Source organism: Perna viridis, chromosome 6, assembly GCF_037379345.1.
Source record: "Perna viridis isolate PV_CMFRI_1.1 ecotype Kerala chromosome 6, ASM3737934v1, whole genome shotgun sequence".
NCBI lineage: Eukaryota > Metazoa > Mollusca > Bivalvia > Mytilida > Mytilidae > Perna > Perna viridis.
Window position 1 is genome coordinate 42,757,900 of NC_142450.1, and position 18,311 is coordinate 42,776,210.

Below are 18,311 nucleotides of genomic sequence, written 5' to 3' on the forward strand. Positions count from 1 at the left end.
TTTCAAACAAGATGTTTGTTTAAGTACAATGTATCAGTAAAGGTTCTTGACCTTGACAGAACATGACAATTGCTGATTACAGATCAGTTCTAGAACCTTTCTGATTTTTTCTCACGCTAAGAATATAAAGTAATATTCCATAAAAAACAATGAATAAACCATCCTTAAAAGTTGTAAATGTGATAAGCAGGTTCGGAAATCAAGATTCGAGTGGAAATCAAAAGGATAAAGCCTACACAGGGAAAAAAACAGGACAAAAATATGAAATATGAAATAACCAAAATAGCAGGTACAAAGAAACGAATGTACATGTCCAACCCGGACTCCACTAAAAACTTGGAGCATGGACAGTGTGTATCGGAAGAGTCCTAAACGATGGATCAGAGCAGACAACGTCTGTGGTCCTGAGGAAAGACGAATTAAATTACTTAAAGAAGCGTGTTGTTCTTGCATTATGCATACTAACATCTATATAAACAGCCGAATAAAAGATGATTTCTGTGTAATTCTCTTTTGAAAATAAACGTTTTAATTGATTTTTTTTTTAAATTGAACGGATTTTGCAGTAGAACTATCATTTCGCTTAATATGGTATCAGATCGTTGACTATTTGTAAGTTCATTAACATTCAACTACTTAGGAATCTTGAGAAATTTAAATGCAGTGTAATCTAAGTTTTACAGGGATAAATAGATAAAATCCATGTACGTCAACTGGACAGTTTACTTTAAACCATGGAGTTGCTGAAAGTAAACTAAAGTAATCAAACGTACAGATAAAATTGTTCTTAAAGGTTTATCCTATTTTAGTTTCTTAAGTCTTTCATGATGAACTTAAGAGGGTCACTATGTCATTAGGTGATTAAACGTGGTTTATCATTAATGCATAGTAGCTTCTTGTAGACTCTGCATGATTAACAATGAGATTTGACGATATTTTAGCAAAGCTTGGAGAATTCGGATACTATCAGAAACGGTTATACATTTTGTTATGTCTTCCAGCAATTCTCGTTGGATGTTTTATGATGAACTTAGTTTTTGTGATGAAAACACCAGTCCACAGGTAAGATTTCCATGAGGACACTGATACGAATATCTTACGTTAGATATATCTATACCTATGTTTGTTAAGCAGCTGATATTGACATCCTTTCTTGGTACAAAATGCCTACCATCGATTCCCACTGTTTAAGTGTTCTCCGTTGAACTCGCCCTGCTCGGTCGACTCATCATGTTTCCTCATTTCCTGTCTTTATCATTTTCTGAAGTAATTTCTGTTAAAATTATATATAAATACATATCATTTATAAAGCGGTTTTTAACTAAAACTTTAAATATCAGGAAAGAGAGTATGTTACTCTTTTTTGCAAGGTTTGACAAATCATAGGTCACATTTTCAGAAACATCTGTGCTACTCTTGTCTCTTGTTCTGTTTTGTATCCTTTTTTATGTTCATGTTTTTATGTTTTATGTTTACAGTTGCTTTTGTTTCCTCATTTGCAACATTCTAATACCCAGTCATATCTCTACTAATATATATATTACGATACATACAACGTTGTGTCTTATAACCAGAGCATGGTCTTGTGTGTACACGTGTACCTTAAAAATACCATTGTTGTGCTCAATAAACCAACTTCGGCGAAATCATGTTAATTGTGTATTAGGAAAACAAAAGGAAGATTATTATTTCAGTGTATCTTAAGGGAATTTACTGAGACTTAAAATGCAATGGAATAGTAGTTTGTCTGAAATCAAAAGCATGAAGCTGAAGAATTGGCCTGATAACATTTGGATATTCTTAATATCGGTTAAAATACACAAGCGTCAAAAATAGGACAATTCAATTCAGGCGCGTAGCTGAGGCCAAATTGAAGTGTAGGCAAAATTACGGCAGGGAGTCTGGGGGTTGCTTTAGGCACCCAGCAGGTCCAGGGCGGAGCCCTGGTAGGGGGTCCAGGGGGCGAAGAAGCTCCGCGAAAATAGCGTTTTAGAGCATCATTTATGCCTCTACTGGATGTATTTATCTCCAAAAACAATTGGCAAAATAAAGTGCAGACAAAAGCGTTTTTACGTAACGACAGCTACGCGCCTGCAATTCATATACATCAAAGTCCAAGTACATGGCCAAAGAAAGGTATTAAAAGCGTTTAGAAAAAACATTTTCTGTTTTGTTTTTATTTGGGCTCTGAAAATTTCACAAGGCCTTCATCACTCACTTATATATACGTTAATTTGTATTATAGTATGTCTTCAGTTTTTATAGTTTAGCTTAATGCATATAACCGTGAGAAAAATTTTCCTATTAAAATTTTAGAGATTTACATGCCATTTTCCCCAGGCGATCTTCGATCCAAATTTTCAAATACTTCAAAACCCAAAGCATTGTCTTGACCTGGAAACAAAGAAGATACACAATGTAGCGAACCGAATTAAATAGATTACACATAAAAACGGAAGATAAGGAAACGAGACGTCACATGAAAATTAAAGTTCTAGCGCAAACTCCCACAAAAATCGGGAGTGACAAAAGACGAGATGACGTGGATTAATCAGACTTTGTCTGAAAATCTTATTCTGTCTTAAGCTGCAAACAAAATAGATGACACCAGACATGCTAGTGATTCGACCGAATAAAATAATAAAAGAAAAGGTAGAGGATTGCAGAATATTACTTTTCCGGGTTCAAAATTTTCTTCAAGATAAATTTTATTTCTTACATTTCAGATGCAAGTTGAACCAACTTGAAAATGACACGTATAAAATATTCAGCGATTATCATCGGGAGTTGATAAATGTGACGATTCCGGAGTCCAAAGACGGTTTAACTGCGTATGATCAATGCCACTACAATGAATATGACGAAGATTCATCCGGAATTAACGCTACTAAACGGAAGTGTTTTGAATGGGTCTATGACAAGTCTGTTATTACTGCATCTTTTTCTTCAGAGGTATCTTTGACAATAAACCCAGAAGCAAACTTTAGCAATGATGAAAATATCTTTGTTGATGATTAAGTTTCCATTTTCAGTATTTACCCAAAGTATCAAAAAATGCATAAACGATTACCGATTTGATATAGGATTCAATCCTATTGCTCAATGCTTAGGTTAACCCATTTTCTTTTCTTTTTTTTTTTTTCCTTTTTCTTTGCTAAAATGACAACGCAATGTTATGCTAGGATTCTAAGTATCTAATGTAAACAATATCGAGACGTTTAAGTTAATTTATTATCATTTGATTCATGTGCATTCATTGTTGCAGATGAATTTGGTCTGTGATGACACTCTTCTGACTTCACACGCTCAGATGATATTTTACTTCGGTGTACTTGTTGGAGATTTGCTGTTCGGAATCCTAGCTGATACGTGAGAATATTTTACAATGACAGACAGAGCTTTTAAAGGTTTCTTTATCTTAAAATGTTTGGCAAAGAACTATTGCATCAATTATGTATAGGTTTTTAGTGGGTTAACGGTCAAATAATTTCCTAATTATAGATTTGTTAAATTGCGGTAGAGATAAGTTAATCTGTACAATTTAGAATCTACAACGATAGCAAATTGATTACGAAAGATGTAGGGGCATTAAGCTATCAAAATTACCTTAAGATATCAACTTTGTTGTGATAAAATCAAAATTGATCATATCATAGTACAATATATAAATATTAAGGAAAACAATGCTTTGTGACATTAGTTCATTTAAATGGCGACATAATGGTGCCACAGTTATACGGCATTTAACCAATACTGCTTAGAATTATAAATTATGGTGTTTTTTTGTTTTGTTTTGTTTTGTTTTTTTTTTTTTTGTTTTTTGTTTTTTGTTTGTTGTTGTTGGACATATTTATATCCAGAAAACTATGTCCACACCCAAGAAACAACTTTAAATTTTCACATATGATGAACTATGTTATAATGAATGTTTACTCTAAATGTGAAGATGTTTCTTGCTTGTGGACACCATTTCGTTGCCAATAATATGACAGAAAATGACCAAAAAGTACAAAATTTACAGAAAATGAGAATTTTGGTAAAAATATTAAAGCAATATTTCTGTTCTTTTAATGCAAGAATTATCATAAATATTTATGTTTACTCATTTGCATTATACTCAATTGTACAAATTCACATTTAAATTATTCAATACTTAATGAAGAATTTTCAGTTGTATTTTAGGCCAATGAGACCCTTTATCACCCCTTCACATCAAGAGAAATATATGAGAAATTTTATAATCAACGAGCTAAAATTGTTGATTCAGTTTCTCTTAATTTTTCAAAATGAAATCTTAGGCGTCGTTCGACATCTATGTCATCGCAGAAATCTATGACAGCAACAATTGTTACAGAAGAACGACTTTGAAACGTTACGACCAATGAGATTCAGAGACAATGCAATACAATCACACAACAACCGGTCACCAGCCAATCAGAGTACTTGAATCTCTAAGGACGAGACTTTTTATTTCAAATCGGTCAAGAAGGATGAAAATCGATTAAAAATGAGACTAATTGTTTTTTTCCTTCCTGGCAAACATGTCAAAAATATTACATGTTGCACTTAAATGTCATTTTAATCATTTCTATCAAAATCAATGATTGATTTAATACCGAAGTTCGATAATTTTTCAGAAACATGTACCATAAACGAAAATCTATGACAAATTGACATTGTTGTCGTGCATTGATATAACTTGACAATACGAAATTTAACATCATGCACCTGATCTTTACATGTGACCCTTTCATGTATTTGTTGTTTTTTTATTAATAGGTTTGGTAGAAAGGTATCCTTGTATATAGCCATTCTCATTTTGATAGCAGCATCCTTTGCAGTATGCTGGGCCCACAACTACATCCTTTTTGTCGTACTAGAGTTTATAATTGGAGCTGCCAACCATGGCGCCTTCATGATTTGTTGTGTTCTAGGTAAGTTGAAACTAAAACTGCTTACCATGATGCCTTCATGATATGTTGTTTTCTAGGTAAATTTAAACAAACACACTTTGAAAGTTATTGTACAATTAGTAATAGAAGATATTATACATTTGTATCCTAAAAGTTTATGGAACCAATAGTACACGATGATTTCTATATATGTTACACTCTACGCTACAGGTCTGGAAATGGTAGGGCCGTCAAAGAGAAACTGGGCTGGTATTGTCATTCACATCTTCTTTGCCGTTGGTCTGGTGTATCTAGCTGGTATGGGATACTTTCTGCGACATTGGCAACATGTGGGATTGTCATTGGCTGCACCGTGTGTCTTATTTCTGGCATACTGGTGGTAAGTACTTGTATCAAATATAAGGAGTTTAAGACAAATTTGATTTAGAAAACATAACATTCGTTAATTTATGGCATTTTTAATTAATCAGATTTGAAAACTTGAAGTATCCATTACCCAATAGTGGGCATTGAAAACCATTAACATTGTTAAGGCGACCTGCAGTTTCGGTAGTCTTGCTTCCAAACAATAATTACCATCTATAAATGTTGATAACATCGACATTGCAAACATTATTTATTTTTTGTACTTTGTTTTACAGGATTGTTCCCGAATCTCCAAGATGGCTTATAAGTAAAGGGAGACACGACGAGGCAAAGCAAATTCTGAAAAATGTTGCTTTTACAAACAAAGTGGATTTACCTGAAAAATACTTGGAAATCTCAGAAGAACCAGATCCTGATGGAAAAATTTGGCATTTGTTTACTTCAAAAATTCTCTTTGCTAGAACAATGATTATATTTTTAAATTGGTATGAACAATTATCAGATCTACTCCTTAAATTATTTTGCGTTATGTATGAACAAGACAAAGGATAGTTAATATCATTGTGGATATGTTGCAATAATACAAAAAGTAACAAATAAATCTTTCATGGCAACATCCCTTCGGCACCTGTGTATGGCGTTTTCATATCACAGCTCATACGTTACGCCAGAGCTTGCAGTACATACGCAGATTTTTTCTGTCGCGCTAGACTTCTTAGGTTTCTGGAACAGGGTTATAATGCTACGAGAATGAAGTCATCACTACAGACGTTTTATGGTCATCATGAACTCGCGGGTCATTACGGTGTCTCAATCTGCACAATGAAAATTGATTAGTTCAACTTGTCATAGTTTTCCTTTCCTCTTTCGTCTATCCTGCACTTGACTTTTCTTGACTGGTCCATGCTCCCAGTTTTTACTGGAGTCCAAGTTTACTCATTTACTTTTGTTATTTGTATGTATTATTTTGGTTATTTTATGTTCTTTGTTGTGTATATTTGTTTCCCATATCTGGTCTTTTTTCCTGGATTACATTCTTTTGATTTCCATTATTTACTTGGTTCCCTTGATACGTTTTCATAACCATACCCATATAGTTTTCTCTCTCTCTCTCTCTCTCTCACACACACACATGTACATATATATAAGGAGATGACGACAGTTGTTCTTCGGTAGAACTCTTTTGACACTGTCAGAATTACTATAATGTAAACAGGCTAAAATGCAAAAAATAAATGTAAGATAGAGCTTTGATTTAGAGTATGGACTAATCGTTTCACATCAATATTCTTTATGACTTAAATAATAATACAATTTTGTATTCAGGGCAGTAGTCAGTCTTATGTACTTTGGAGTAACCATGAATGTCGGCAATATGGGAGGAGATTTTTATTTGAACTTTTTCCTGCTAGCTATGGTCGAGTTTCCTGCGTACAGTGTCTGTATATACTTGGTCGACAAGATAGGAAGGAAGAAACTTCATTGTGCATGCATGCTGATTGGTGGCATAGCATGTCTCTCAACCATTTTTACAGTATCATTTGGAGGAGAAGGTGTGTACTGAACTAGTGTAACTGTCTGGTTGTTAATCTTGGTCTCTTGTAAGATATGATTGATTTGTTTTTCCCGACGAAGTCGGTACAGTTTCGCTTTTCACCTTTGACCTCAAAGACGCTCTTCCGTGGAAACGCAAATAACCTGATCGCAATTCTTTTTCCCGATTGGCCAAATATCGATTAGTTAGTGGCGTTCGAAAAAACTGTGTCGAAAATTAAAATTGCATGCCATATGTTATTTTCTCGAATGAAATATAACAAAAAATAAGTTAAGATAGTACTTGTTATTTCACGCATCACTCTTCTACACATTATTAAAATTAATTGTACTTACCGGTATATATTGTAAATCTCACCACAGACCCAAATAAGTTGACTTAACCGTTAAATAGCCTACTTCGTAAGAGATATAGTTATGATATTGCTGTCAAATCGTTATAGATAGCATTTTTGTATTAACATCGACTCGCTCATATGGTCTTTATATAGAAACTAACGCATTATATTTAAAAACAGTGTAATGAACAAATTTTGTTTCTGTTAAATTGTGTAATGTTTTTCCACAGAGGCCAGATTTAAAAGGGGAGGATTGTAGTCGCGCCAAAGTTCTTTAACCCGCTACATTTACCGAGCCTGTCCCTAGTCAAGAACTTATGACCTCTAGATCTAAATATTGTTTTGTTTTACCCCTTAAGTCCTTAAGTTTACTTTTAAGTATATAGGGGCAACTATTTCGATGTACTTGTGTATAATGTGTTGTTTTTTTGGGGGGGAGGTGGGGGTAGCAGCTACAGCCTGCTCTGTGGAGTGAGGGGGTTTACTCGTCGTTCATCGAAGACCCTTGGTTGGTCTTGAGCTGACATTTTGTATCCCGATGGGATTGTCTCATTTTCATTCTCGCTATATGATATATTGAACAAAAGACTATAAACAACAATCATTCAATATAAATGTGTTTCAGAGTTAGAGCCACTAACATTAACTCTTGCGATAATTGGTAAACTGGGAGCAAGTGGAGCTTTCTGTGTAATATATGTCTTTTCTGCCGAGCTGTACCCAACTGTTGTTAGAAATGCAGGAATGGGAGCAAGTTCCTGTATAGCTCGTATCGGAAGCATGTTGGCACCATACGTTGCAAAATCGGTAAAAACCACCATATAAGCGAATTCATGATAGAGAAAAATGCTTAAATATTTTACTACAATTGTTTTAGGTGAGGAAAGTGAAAAAATGGCATCCTGCTCGTGACAGCTTGTCTTAAAGACGACTTTTAGTATCTTCCGAAATGATTGATTTCATACCAAACTGCTATTTGTATTGTAAAACATTAAAAATTGGCGGCTTTATCTAGTTGTTTTGCATGATTTATTCAGTTTAAGATTGAAAACTTGCATTAGTACAAATTAAGAGTTGTAAACCGGTTTTTAATCTATTTGGGGCTGTGTTTTTCATTTTTTTCATTGTAAGATTGATACGTATACCCTTCACAAAATCAATGACTGACATCGGAGTCTTCGGCTCCGGCTAGCCAATATATCATGAAGCCTAAAATAATGTAAAAAAGCTACAACTGATACAATAAATATGCGTATAGGAGTCAAAATGATACACAAGCAAAGTTATATATATATATATATATATAGAGAGAGAGAGAGAGAGAGAATTGGTTTTCTAATAGAAATACTTTTCCTATTTACTCTCAGGGTGAATTGGTAGGAGGAAAATTTGGCAAGGCTTTGCCACTTGTAATATTCGGAGCAACATCTGTGTTTGCTGGATTGATGTGTTTATTATTGCCTGAGACGTTAAATCAAAGACTTCCAGAAACTATAGAAGATGGAAACAAATTCGGAAGGTAAACAAGTCAACTAAAATTGTAATAAAACATTTTAATACTGTAAATTAGTAGCAAATATGATTGCCCTAGTATACTTCCATACATTATGATACTTTTATTCTAAAAAATCATATTACACGCACGCACAGGTGATCATTATTAGCTTCTTCAGAAAAATTAACAAAATTTTATATTTCAATTTAATTTTTTTGCAGAGAAAGGACATTCAATGTAAAGACTACAATTATAACAGATAAGAAAAACAAGAAAAACGGCAGCATGCTCGAGACAGCATGTCTATGAAGACGGCTGTTAGTATCATAAAAACTCTACAGAAATGACTGATTTCATATCTGACTGCCATTGGTGTTGTATCACAATTGACGGTTTTTGTACTCTCTATACTAGTGCATGGTATTCATTGACTAATCTGCAGTGATGGTAACAGGGCAATTAAATCAAGCTATCGTAATTAAATTTTCATCTAAATCAGAAATAATACAGATAATACCACTTAAAACAAATGCTCACATTTGCTTTATGAGTAAGTTCAACCTTTTGAAATTGTGAAAGCTAAAAACAGTGTTACATTACACATATCACACATATTCCACAATTTTACATTTTCATTAAAAAAAAAATAGCATACAATACATATTGAATTATTGCACATATTCAGTTTTCTTTTTATATTGTACCGTATAGCTATGGATGTTAGTTGGCGTAAAATTTTCGTATTATAGCGTTTTAAGAAACTCACAGTACATCAAGTGTCATCAGTTTTGCCCTAAAGAGAGCTCATCGACCGTTTAAAAAATAAATTTAAGCATTTTGGTGCAAGATTATATGTGTTTTGCGCCCTTTTAGTCACAATGTAAGCAGATTCAAGGTCAACCATCTTTTTTCTGGCACAATTTAACCTGCTTAGGCAAATTTATTATACTATACATATACTATCAGTTTTAGAACCACCTTCAATGTTAGATTTTCCTACACACCACAGAAGCTCTAGTCATCAAAACCTTTATTTTATTCTATTTCTTGTCTTCGAATGAAGAAACACGTCTATCGTTCAAACGATACCTGGTTCAGTAAGTATTATACGAGTATCACCATGTTTACAATTTACTAACACTGAGTTGTTCTGTATCTATTCAAGATGTGTCTTCTATTTCTCGTTTAGTCCTCTTACTGTCTGGAATTCGATTATCATAGCCTTTATAACTTTTACTACATATATGAACGTCACAGTATTCCCATTCTATTTTGCCCTTAGTAGTAAAACACCATGGTCTATTACGCCTAAGTTTATATGGATTTCTACAGTAATTGTGCTCGCCCAGCCCATCTATGTCTTTACTATCAGGTATAACTTTATGCTGGTGAGGGTACTGTAATGTCCAGTTCTGACACGTGATACCAGTAATAGTATGGTCAAGTGTTCCACGATAGTCTCGTCCGTCCTTGTAATTACCCGTTAGACATTTTCCTTAAGAAAAAAAAACCAGTTTTTTTTTTATAACTATTTATAATGTATTATCTTCATATCTATCAAAGCATTATTTTACATTTTCATTAGTGCAATAAGAAGTTACCATTTCAAAAAATATTCTACAGTAGATACCGTGATTTTTTTTTTATAATTCATGTACATACATGTGTATCCACCTTGAAGACTAATCTATTTCGACGAAAAGTCCTGCAATATAACATAAAAGAAACTCGATTGATATATTAAGAAAAGCCGATGACGTGCACTAGCACCAAGCTTCCTTTGAGCACATGCGTATGGAGTGTTCATATCACAACTCATACGTTATGCCAGAGCTTGCCGAAACTACGCAGACTACTTTTTGTATCGCGCTAGAACTCTAACAAATAGGCTTCTAGAACAGTGTTATGTTACTACAAGATTGAAGTCATCACTACAGAAGTTTTATGGTCGTCATCATTAACTCGTGGATCGTTATGGTGTGTGTATCTATCTGCACCATGAAAACTGATTTATTCAATGGTTCATAGTTTTCCTTTCCTCGTTTGTCTACCCCGGACTTGACTTTTTATGAGAAACTCGGCGGGTGTGTATAGAAAAGCAGAGGACGCTTACCCTACCGGTGCACCTGGTCTATGCTCCCAATTTTTAGTGGAGTCCGAGTTGCTCATTTACGTTTGTAACTTTGTTTGTATGGTTTTAGTTACTTTATGTTCTTTGTTCTGTGTGTCTGTTTTCCATGTCTGGTCTTTGTCCCTGGATTGCATTCTTTTGATTACCGCTATATCCTTGGTTCCCTTGATTACTCTTTCAATGTTCTTGTTGGGTTCATAAAGTTAATTTACTTTAAGTTTTCAAGGCTGTTCTACAGTTTCGTATTGATTAGTTTTGATATTTTTCCCTGTTGAAGGGGTTGCAAATATGACATTGTGATGAAATTTAAGTACTCACTCTTTGCTGGTCTTTCACAAATGTAAGCATATGCACTTTTGGGGTAGTCTTTGAAAGATCCTGTCCAAACCCCCTGCCATGTAACATCAGACGATGTTTTGTTGTATTTTTTCAAAACAATAGAAGTATATTTTTTAGGATGTCCCTTGTCCCAGCTATTAAACTTCATATTTCTTCGCTTATTATTGTCGTCTATCCAATAAAAAGTGCCGTTTACACTTCGACCTCCCAATCTCCACCGCAAAGTGTTAGGAAATTTCTTTGTTATGTAATCTTTAAGGAATTTGTCTTCATTTTTATTGTTGATATGTGCAAGGTAACTATTAAAGCCATTACAGTACTTCACGGCTGCAGCGAACTGATATTTCGGTCGTTTTAAAAACTTGTAGCAGCTGGTTTTGTATTTTACCCAACCTGGTAGACAGACTGAGGAGAGAAAAATTGATATACATTTATATTATCAGAGAAGAATGAGATTAGAATTCAAATATTTTGATTAAGTTTCTATGCACAACTCGCATGAGAACAGGGTTGTCTCTCTTTGTGTGTAATGGTTCCAGCACCCGGCAAGTATTGTACTGTTTAATATTAGTTAATCATAATTTATTTTTCTTCTATCGATCATTATTCCTTGCATTGAATTCTGCTTCTTTTTTGTTTTATTTTTCTCAGAATAAACAAACAAAATAGTTTTGAGTTTTGTTTTATTTGTTGTAGGTTTTCCTTCCACTTAATTAATAGATGTTTAGAAGAATTAACTATTTTATCTTACCTGTTTCATTGGAATCTTGTTTCTTGTTACAGTGATAAAGGTCCCTGAGCTGGGCCACATCAAGGTTACTCATGGCAGTTCGTTGTCCTATCGGCATTTTTAATTTCCTTCCAATACCTTTTACCTGAATTGCATTATAATTTCAATTGCTAATGGACTTAAACTCTATTACTTCACTACATTCAATCTTATTTGAGCCTTATACTTGTACTTCCTGTTCATGTGTAGATAAAAAAGAAACGCCAATGCCACGTACATTAATACTAAAATGAATATCTAAAATATCTACCTTTAAATAAAAAATGAGCTTCAACAACATTTAAAAAAGGGGGTTGATTCTGCTAAATTCATACATCGCAGCCAAAATTAGACTTTTATGATGTTGGGCTTTGTGACTGTTTCTTTTTGAAGTTAACGATTACTAGGTTGTACACTTAGTAAGCGATAAAACTATGTAAACTTGTCAGCAAGATATACAAACCAGTATAGTTTCTTCTCCTGTATTGCTGAATGTAAACTCTTTATAGTGCATGATACTGAGATAATCATAAGGGTAACCCCTAGAGTTCACTAATGTTTTATTCAATTTCTCAAAATCCTTGTGGTATTTTTCAGCGACGTTTTTCAGTCTGACATCAACATATTCATCTCGGTCTGGTCTTGACTGTAATACAAAAAAAACATTTATATAGAGTTTAGGTTATGGGATTTTGACTTGACATTTATGTCAACACCGCCTGCACAAGTCCAGCGTCATTGATCACTCGACCAGCTAGGCTATAACATATTATATATATGTATAGAATGGTTTGAAAAACATAACATCTATGGCAACACCGCCTGCACAAAGTTAAGCGCCCTAGACCACTCGACCAGCTATGCTATTTGATCCGATGGAGCAGTGTAGCGAATAGAGTCGTTTAATACTAGCATGCATAAAGAATATGTATTAACCACTTAACCAGCCTGTGAGTTCTTGCAATATTTTAAAAATGTTGAATTAAAAACTGACGAATAACTTCGTTCTCTAACCCGAAAATGTGGGTATGTTTGAACATGTTGCTGATACAGAAAATATAGTGTTATACCCTCGCAAATAAGCCTTTGGTATTTACTTATTAGCCTGTCTGACGAAACGTAATCGAACTTCACATGTAGTACTCCTATAAAGACTTCTTGTAATTTTAAGATCCTGTATGCATAAATCACATTCTGTAGAGAGAGATAAAATACTAAAAAACGATTCAGGTTCTAATCGATCAAAATTTTTTCAATTCTTTATATGCTAAATTACATTCCTTTTCTTCTATGTACCAGTTCTAAATCATATTACCAAGTTATGGACAGTCCTACCGCAAATATACCTGTTCATGCCAGAATCCAAGAGCATGCAGTAACTCGTGCACAGCAACTCCCATGACCTCATTACAACCTCTACCGATACTTAGCTTCTGTTCACCATTCCCAACTCGTCCGATACTTGACCAACATCTTAAATTAGAAAGTTAGATTAAAATTGTCATCCAAACATGGAAATGCGCGGTGATTTCAGAAATAAATCACGGAAAGTCTATTTTATCATTGTTTTACCACGGGCTCGCCATTTATGTCGCACTGGGGTTAAATAACGACAGAAATCGCCAGCCTGTTGTAAAACAGTGATAAAATGGAGTTTCTATAATTTATTTCGATTCTAGTAGGACTAGTTTTTGAATAGACACAGCCTATGTATAGCACGAAATGTTGGTCATGTGTTTATCCCTTTTTACCATGTCTGTGGTTTAAATATCTTTGAAGTCCGTCATATCAGAATAGCTTTTTATAAAACTGACTTCTATGAAGGCGCAAAAGACAACTTTATATAAGCTTACCTTTGGTCATCACAGTCAAGTAATAAACATAGTCTTTGAAACTGTAAATACATGTATGTTGCTTTTCCCGTATAAATTACATTTGGTACATATCTTTTTCTCGATATTTAGCCAAGAAATTTGATTCACATAATATAGACATAAGAGTAATATGATCCATACCCTGGTTCACTAATAAATCGGACATAATGTTCATCTTTATTCTTGGCTTTCTCGAACCTTACACATGTGTTGTCTGATATGTGTTTCATTGCCTTTCTTAAAGCCCTTCTTGACTTCTTATCTGTAGGGAAATTAAAAGCAGATTTTTTTTTTTATTTCATTGGGGTCGACAAAATAATGTTTTCGTTTTGGTAGTCAAAGTCAGTCCTTTTGTTTCTAACAATTCAAAATTAGTTATAATGTATATGCAATTTTTGTAAATGCAATTTTATAGGGAAAATCACCCAACATGATTTTTCACAGGGTGTATTAACACAGAAATTTTTTTTTTTTTAAAATAAGGTATACATTCTTATTGTCAATCAGCTGTTTAAAGGCTAAATTTATTGTCAGTTAATGTGTAATATACGCCATAAAACATAACGGTAGAAGTGAGAGAGTTGTTTTATAATAACGTACTCATCTTTCTCGTTCAATGGATGGAATATGAATATAACATAATCACAATGTTATTTACAACACGGTAATAAATCTGCCTTTATTATCATACTTCAGTATTTCCTTTGATCTTATTTTATATAAAGCGTGTCTAAGTGGAACACTTACTGACCTATATTTGATGACCATTTGTACTTCAGAATACCATACGGCCATAATTTATCATGAGCTCGCGCAGTAGCTCGCTTCTTTCGTCGACTTTCATCTTCACCGAAAATGAATTTTTCGTTCGTTTTGTCTAACACAATATCTCCATTGTAAAACACTGATCCAGCTGTAATGTAAATATTTGGGGAAAAAATTAGATTTGAGGGTAAATACTAGATTAATTATTTATAATTTAATTTATATACAGTTTCAAAATAAGTTTTTGTACACCGAAATATCTTGAGCATAATTGTAATTTTTTTCATTTATCTGAAATACGTAGTGTTACACTCCAACTGGATATTGAAATTGGAAGTAATATAATAATATTGATAGAGCTAATCACCTTTGTATTAGTAGTAATATGAACGTTATAGAGGATGAATATCATTTTATATTAGTATGTCCAGCTTATAGGACTTTGTGAGTTCTACTGTTCATGGCCAAGTCGTCATAACCTTTTTGCTTTATTGCAGGTATCCAGTAAATCTTTCACTTTGAAATTATGTAATTATTTAAAATCAGCAAAGAAAGTCAGATCTGTTATTATGTCATACTATATACCACTTACATTGTCCACTATGTTATTTTTGTCATTTTATAGCTGTGTTTTTTTGTCTGAATGTTTATGCTTTGACAATAAATACGTGTCTGAGAGCATCTTCTTTATTTTCTGTATTGACAGTGAACCCAACACTATATACGGTTGTTGTTGTTGTTTCACTTTATTGTTTGGTTTGTTTGTAGTATTTGTTTCGTAATTTGAAGAAATGCTTCAATGTGGATCAAATGTTTTTGTTTTTTTTTTTTTTTTTTTTTATCATTTCCCTTTTTGGGGGCGGGGTGCGGGGGCGATTGGCTTTTATATTGCAACTTTCTTCTTTCCGTTGTTCTTGGAATATTGTGTTTTCCTCCTTGGTATTTTTGTATTTGATATGTGATTTCAATATCGCCTCATCCATAATTTATTAAATTTTCTGTCTAAAAGAGCACATAATAAACTACAATTCCCTAAACTTACCAGTTCCTCGGGGTTTAATGACGTTCCCAGAATCATCGTTTAGAACACATAAAGACGGCGGGCATATATCTAAATAATAAAAGATCAAAACTTTAACAGAACATGAATACTGAACTTTGTTAAAAAATATATTCTAAAAGATCGGTGGAACGAAAAAATGCTTCCACACAATTCCTGCTGGTTGCGCTATCCAATTAAAATGAATTCAATATCAGCACAACCCATCTTTTTTTTTTTTTTTTCAATCGAACTGCGTGAAATAATAACTAGCATTAAGTGCATATGAGTTAATCGAATGTGAAACACGTTTCGTCGCATTTAAGGTAACATCAGCAGATGGCTAAATTAATTCTTTGTTAATCAAGTAACTAACTAGTCTACAACACCTGTTTAAATGTATTCAAGACAACGCATAAAGTAAAGATTTTCTTTGCCAACGAAAATTAAAGTTGCTTCCAAAAATTAAGCGGTCACATTTGTCCTGGGTTTATATTTGCATATTTGTAGGACTTTTTATTTCTTGTAACTATAATCAGATGACGGTTCACATTTTTTTTACAGGACCCGTATGTCAGACTGCACCGAACGTCTTCGATCATTCTCTGTAACGAAAATATTTTACAGCTTAAAGTTAGACTGTTCTAACATGCCTAGAATATCAGTGGGTAGTTATCTAATTGCATCATTGCATAAATCTTGAACTCGTTAAACGATTCTCGTAGACAAGAACACGACCATATCAAAGAAAATCTGATTTTCACATCATCATTTCAATATCATGTTGATAATATGAAGCTAATTTTGCTTCTTTGGTCGTCAACTATTTATTTGATAAAGCTGTGATCAAACTGATATGAAATATTTGTATTCAAGTGTCGAGATAGAAAGATAAAGGCCAGAACGAATTAGATTTAACATAAATATTTATTTTGTATAGATTAATATTGTTGTTCTTTTTTTTTCTCAGATGTGAAGTCTGTAATAAGTTTTTTCTTGCAAATAGTTATAGATAAGGAAATTGTAAATCTGTTCTACAATTATAACACAAATGTTAGTAGACTGTTTGAATAAGTGGTCAAATCGTAAACTCCAACATGATTATATTGTTTGGTCAAGGGTTGGTAAGTACTCCAACCTTTTGATAATAGAAGGTGACATTTTATAAGTGGTGTCATATCACAATGATTGTATTATAATTTAGACGTTGACATACTTTAATTATAGTTATGACATGACGAAAAATTAATTGAGACAATTTATAGGTGTAAAATCTGGTATAAATAACCAACATGCTTATTGTCTCTTGGTGTTTTCTTCGCTGTTCAAATTGTGATTTTGCTTTTTTCATTGTTTTCTTTTTTTTAATCCGAATTATAATACAAATTATAGGCGTCGTCAACATACAAAGTAATAGTTTGTGTCAATAGCGTTAAATACTAAACTGGTAAAAACGTTAGAATAGCTGGTGTATAGATCGCATGACACATGCAACTGTGTTATGATAAAATGCAGATATGTCACTTGCCAAATGTTAAAAGAACTGGCTTGAATGAAGTTTCAAGGTTGTGATTTTTTTATTGCACTGAGAAAGTCACATAGGGATCAACTGGAGCATGTGGATATTAACATGTATCAATAATGATTTTATTAGTAAATGAAAAATCTATTTAGAAATTTAAATTACCCTACAAGAGGCCATATACTGAATTTTCAATACAAAATTACCAAATACATATGAAAACTACAATGAGTAAATTGTCATAAATAGAAATCTATACACGTATAACTCTGAGCAAACATTCTTATAAAGAGAGTATTAAATGTATTTTCAAATTTATAGATGCTTAAATCTATGTAAATATGTGATGATTGAAGCAGAATTTACTTACGGCTGTTGAGCTGCCAGAAATCCCAAATATTAGCCATTCTCCTATGGACATGCACGATTATTTTCTCTATTTTAGGCAATGTGTAGTGACCAAATACATTAACATACGTCCCAATAGGTTTCCCAGTGACTAAGCTTACACAACAGATAACAATAAAACTTGTAATGTAATTCATCTTGGTCCCGATGCAATAGCTTAAGTTTTATTTCCACAAATGTCTGTTTTATCTATCTTTCTGATTCGCACTAAACTCTACAGTCTTATAAACAAAACGTCGATGTGAAGAAAAATGATTATTTAAACATACGAACAATTTCACTGAAAATTAAACGATTTTCAAACTCTATTAATGTGATGAAATGGTACGTTTTGACGTCATATTGCATTGTGTCCCTGTCACAATGCATGTTTCAGACCGGAACTTATAACACATACAATCCGTCAAAATTTTACCCATATTTATGTTCTAATCGAGGTCATCTTCGGTCGAAATATTTAAATCGTAGAGGTGTGTGAGATATTAATCCCCATAAGGATAATACATTAAGTACACCTGGTTAACCTTTATTTGTGAAATCACTTCTCTTTTTATCGATGCATTGTTTGGAATGATGCTAGCTTGTATAAGTGGTAAATCTGCTATTTAGAAAATACCACTTAATATTTATTTGGACAAATACATTTCCTCTTGATCTTATGATGAAGCTTGCTTACTATTTTCTTGCCAACTTCAGGAAGGACTGGTCGGAAATTTTATCATCTTTAGAATTGAGACCTTTAATCTATGATGTCGTAATTCTATTAGTATTATATCATTTTTGTTGACGAGCGGCTTC

General features: G+C 33.2%; 2 protein-coding genes across 2 annotated transcripts; one reads left to right on the forward strand and one right to left on the reverse strand.

The window, feature by feature from the left end:
- The first annotated feature begins 249 nt into the window (after positions 1–249).
- On the forward strand, positions 250–9,504 carry LOC148615055 (organic cation transporter protein-like). Its single transcript, XM_088589672.1, has 10 exons — positions 250–1,062; positions 2,727–2,952; positions 3,266–3,369; positions 4,780–4,934; positions 5,124–5,292; positions 5,555–5,764; positions 6,606–6,832; positions 7,797–7,978; positions 8,539–8,690; positions 8,888–9,504. Exons 1-10 carry the CDS (start codon positions 920–922, stop codon positions 8,973–8,975), a joined length of 1,656 nt encoding a protein of 551 aa, XP_088445798.1. The 5' UTR covers positions 250–919; the 3' UTR covers positions 8,976–9,504.
- Positions 8,712–18,063, reverse strand: LOC148615056 (uncharacterized). Its single transcript, XM_088589671.1, has 9 exons — positions 17,476–18,063; positions 15,587–15,655; positions 14,531–14,692; positions 13,921–14,041; positions 13,252–13,378; positions 12,369–12,551; positions 11,888–12,011; positions 11,116–11,541; positions 8,712–10,161 (listed from the first exon to the last, which is right to left on the reverse strand). Exons 1-9 carry the CDS (start codon positions 17,648–17,650, stop codon positions 9,827–9,829), a joined length of 1,722 nt encoding a protein of 573 aa, XP_088445797.1. The 5' UTR covers positions 17,651–18,063; the 3' UTR covers positions 8,712–9,826.
- Positions 18,064–18,311: the final 248 nt, after the last annotated feature.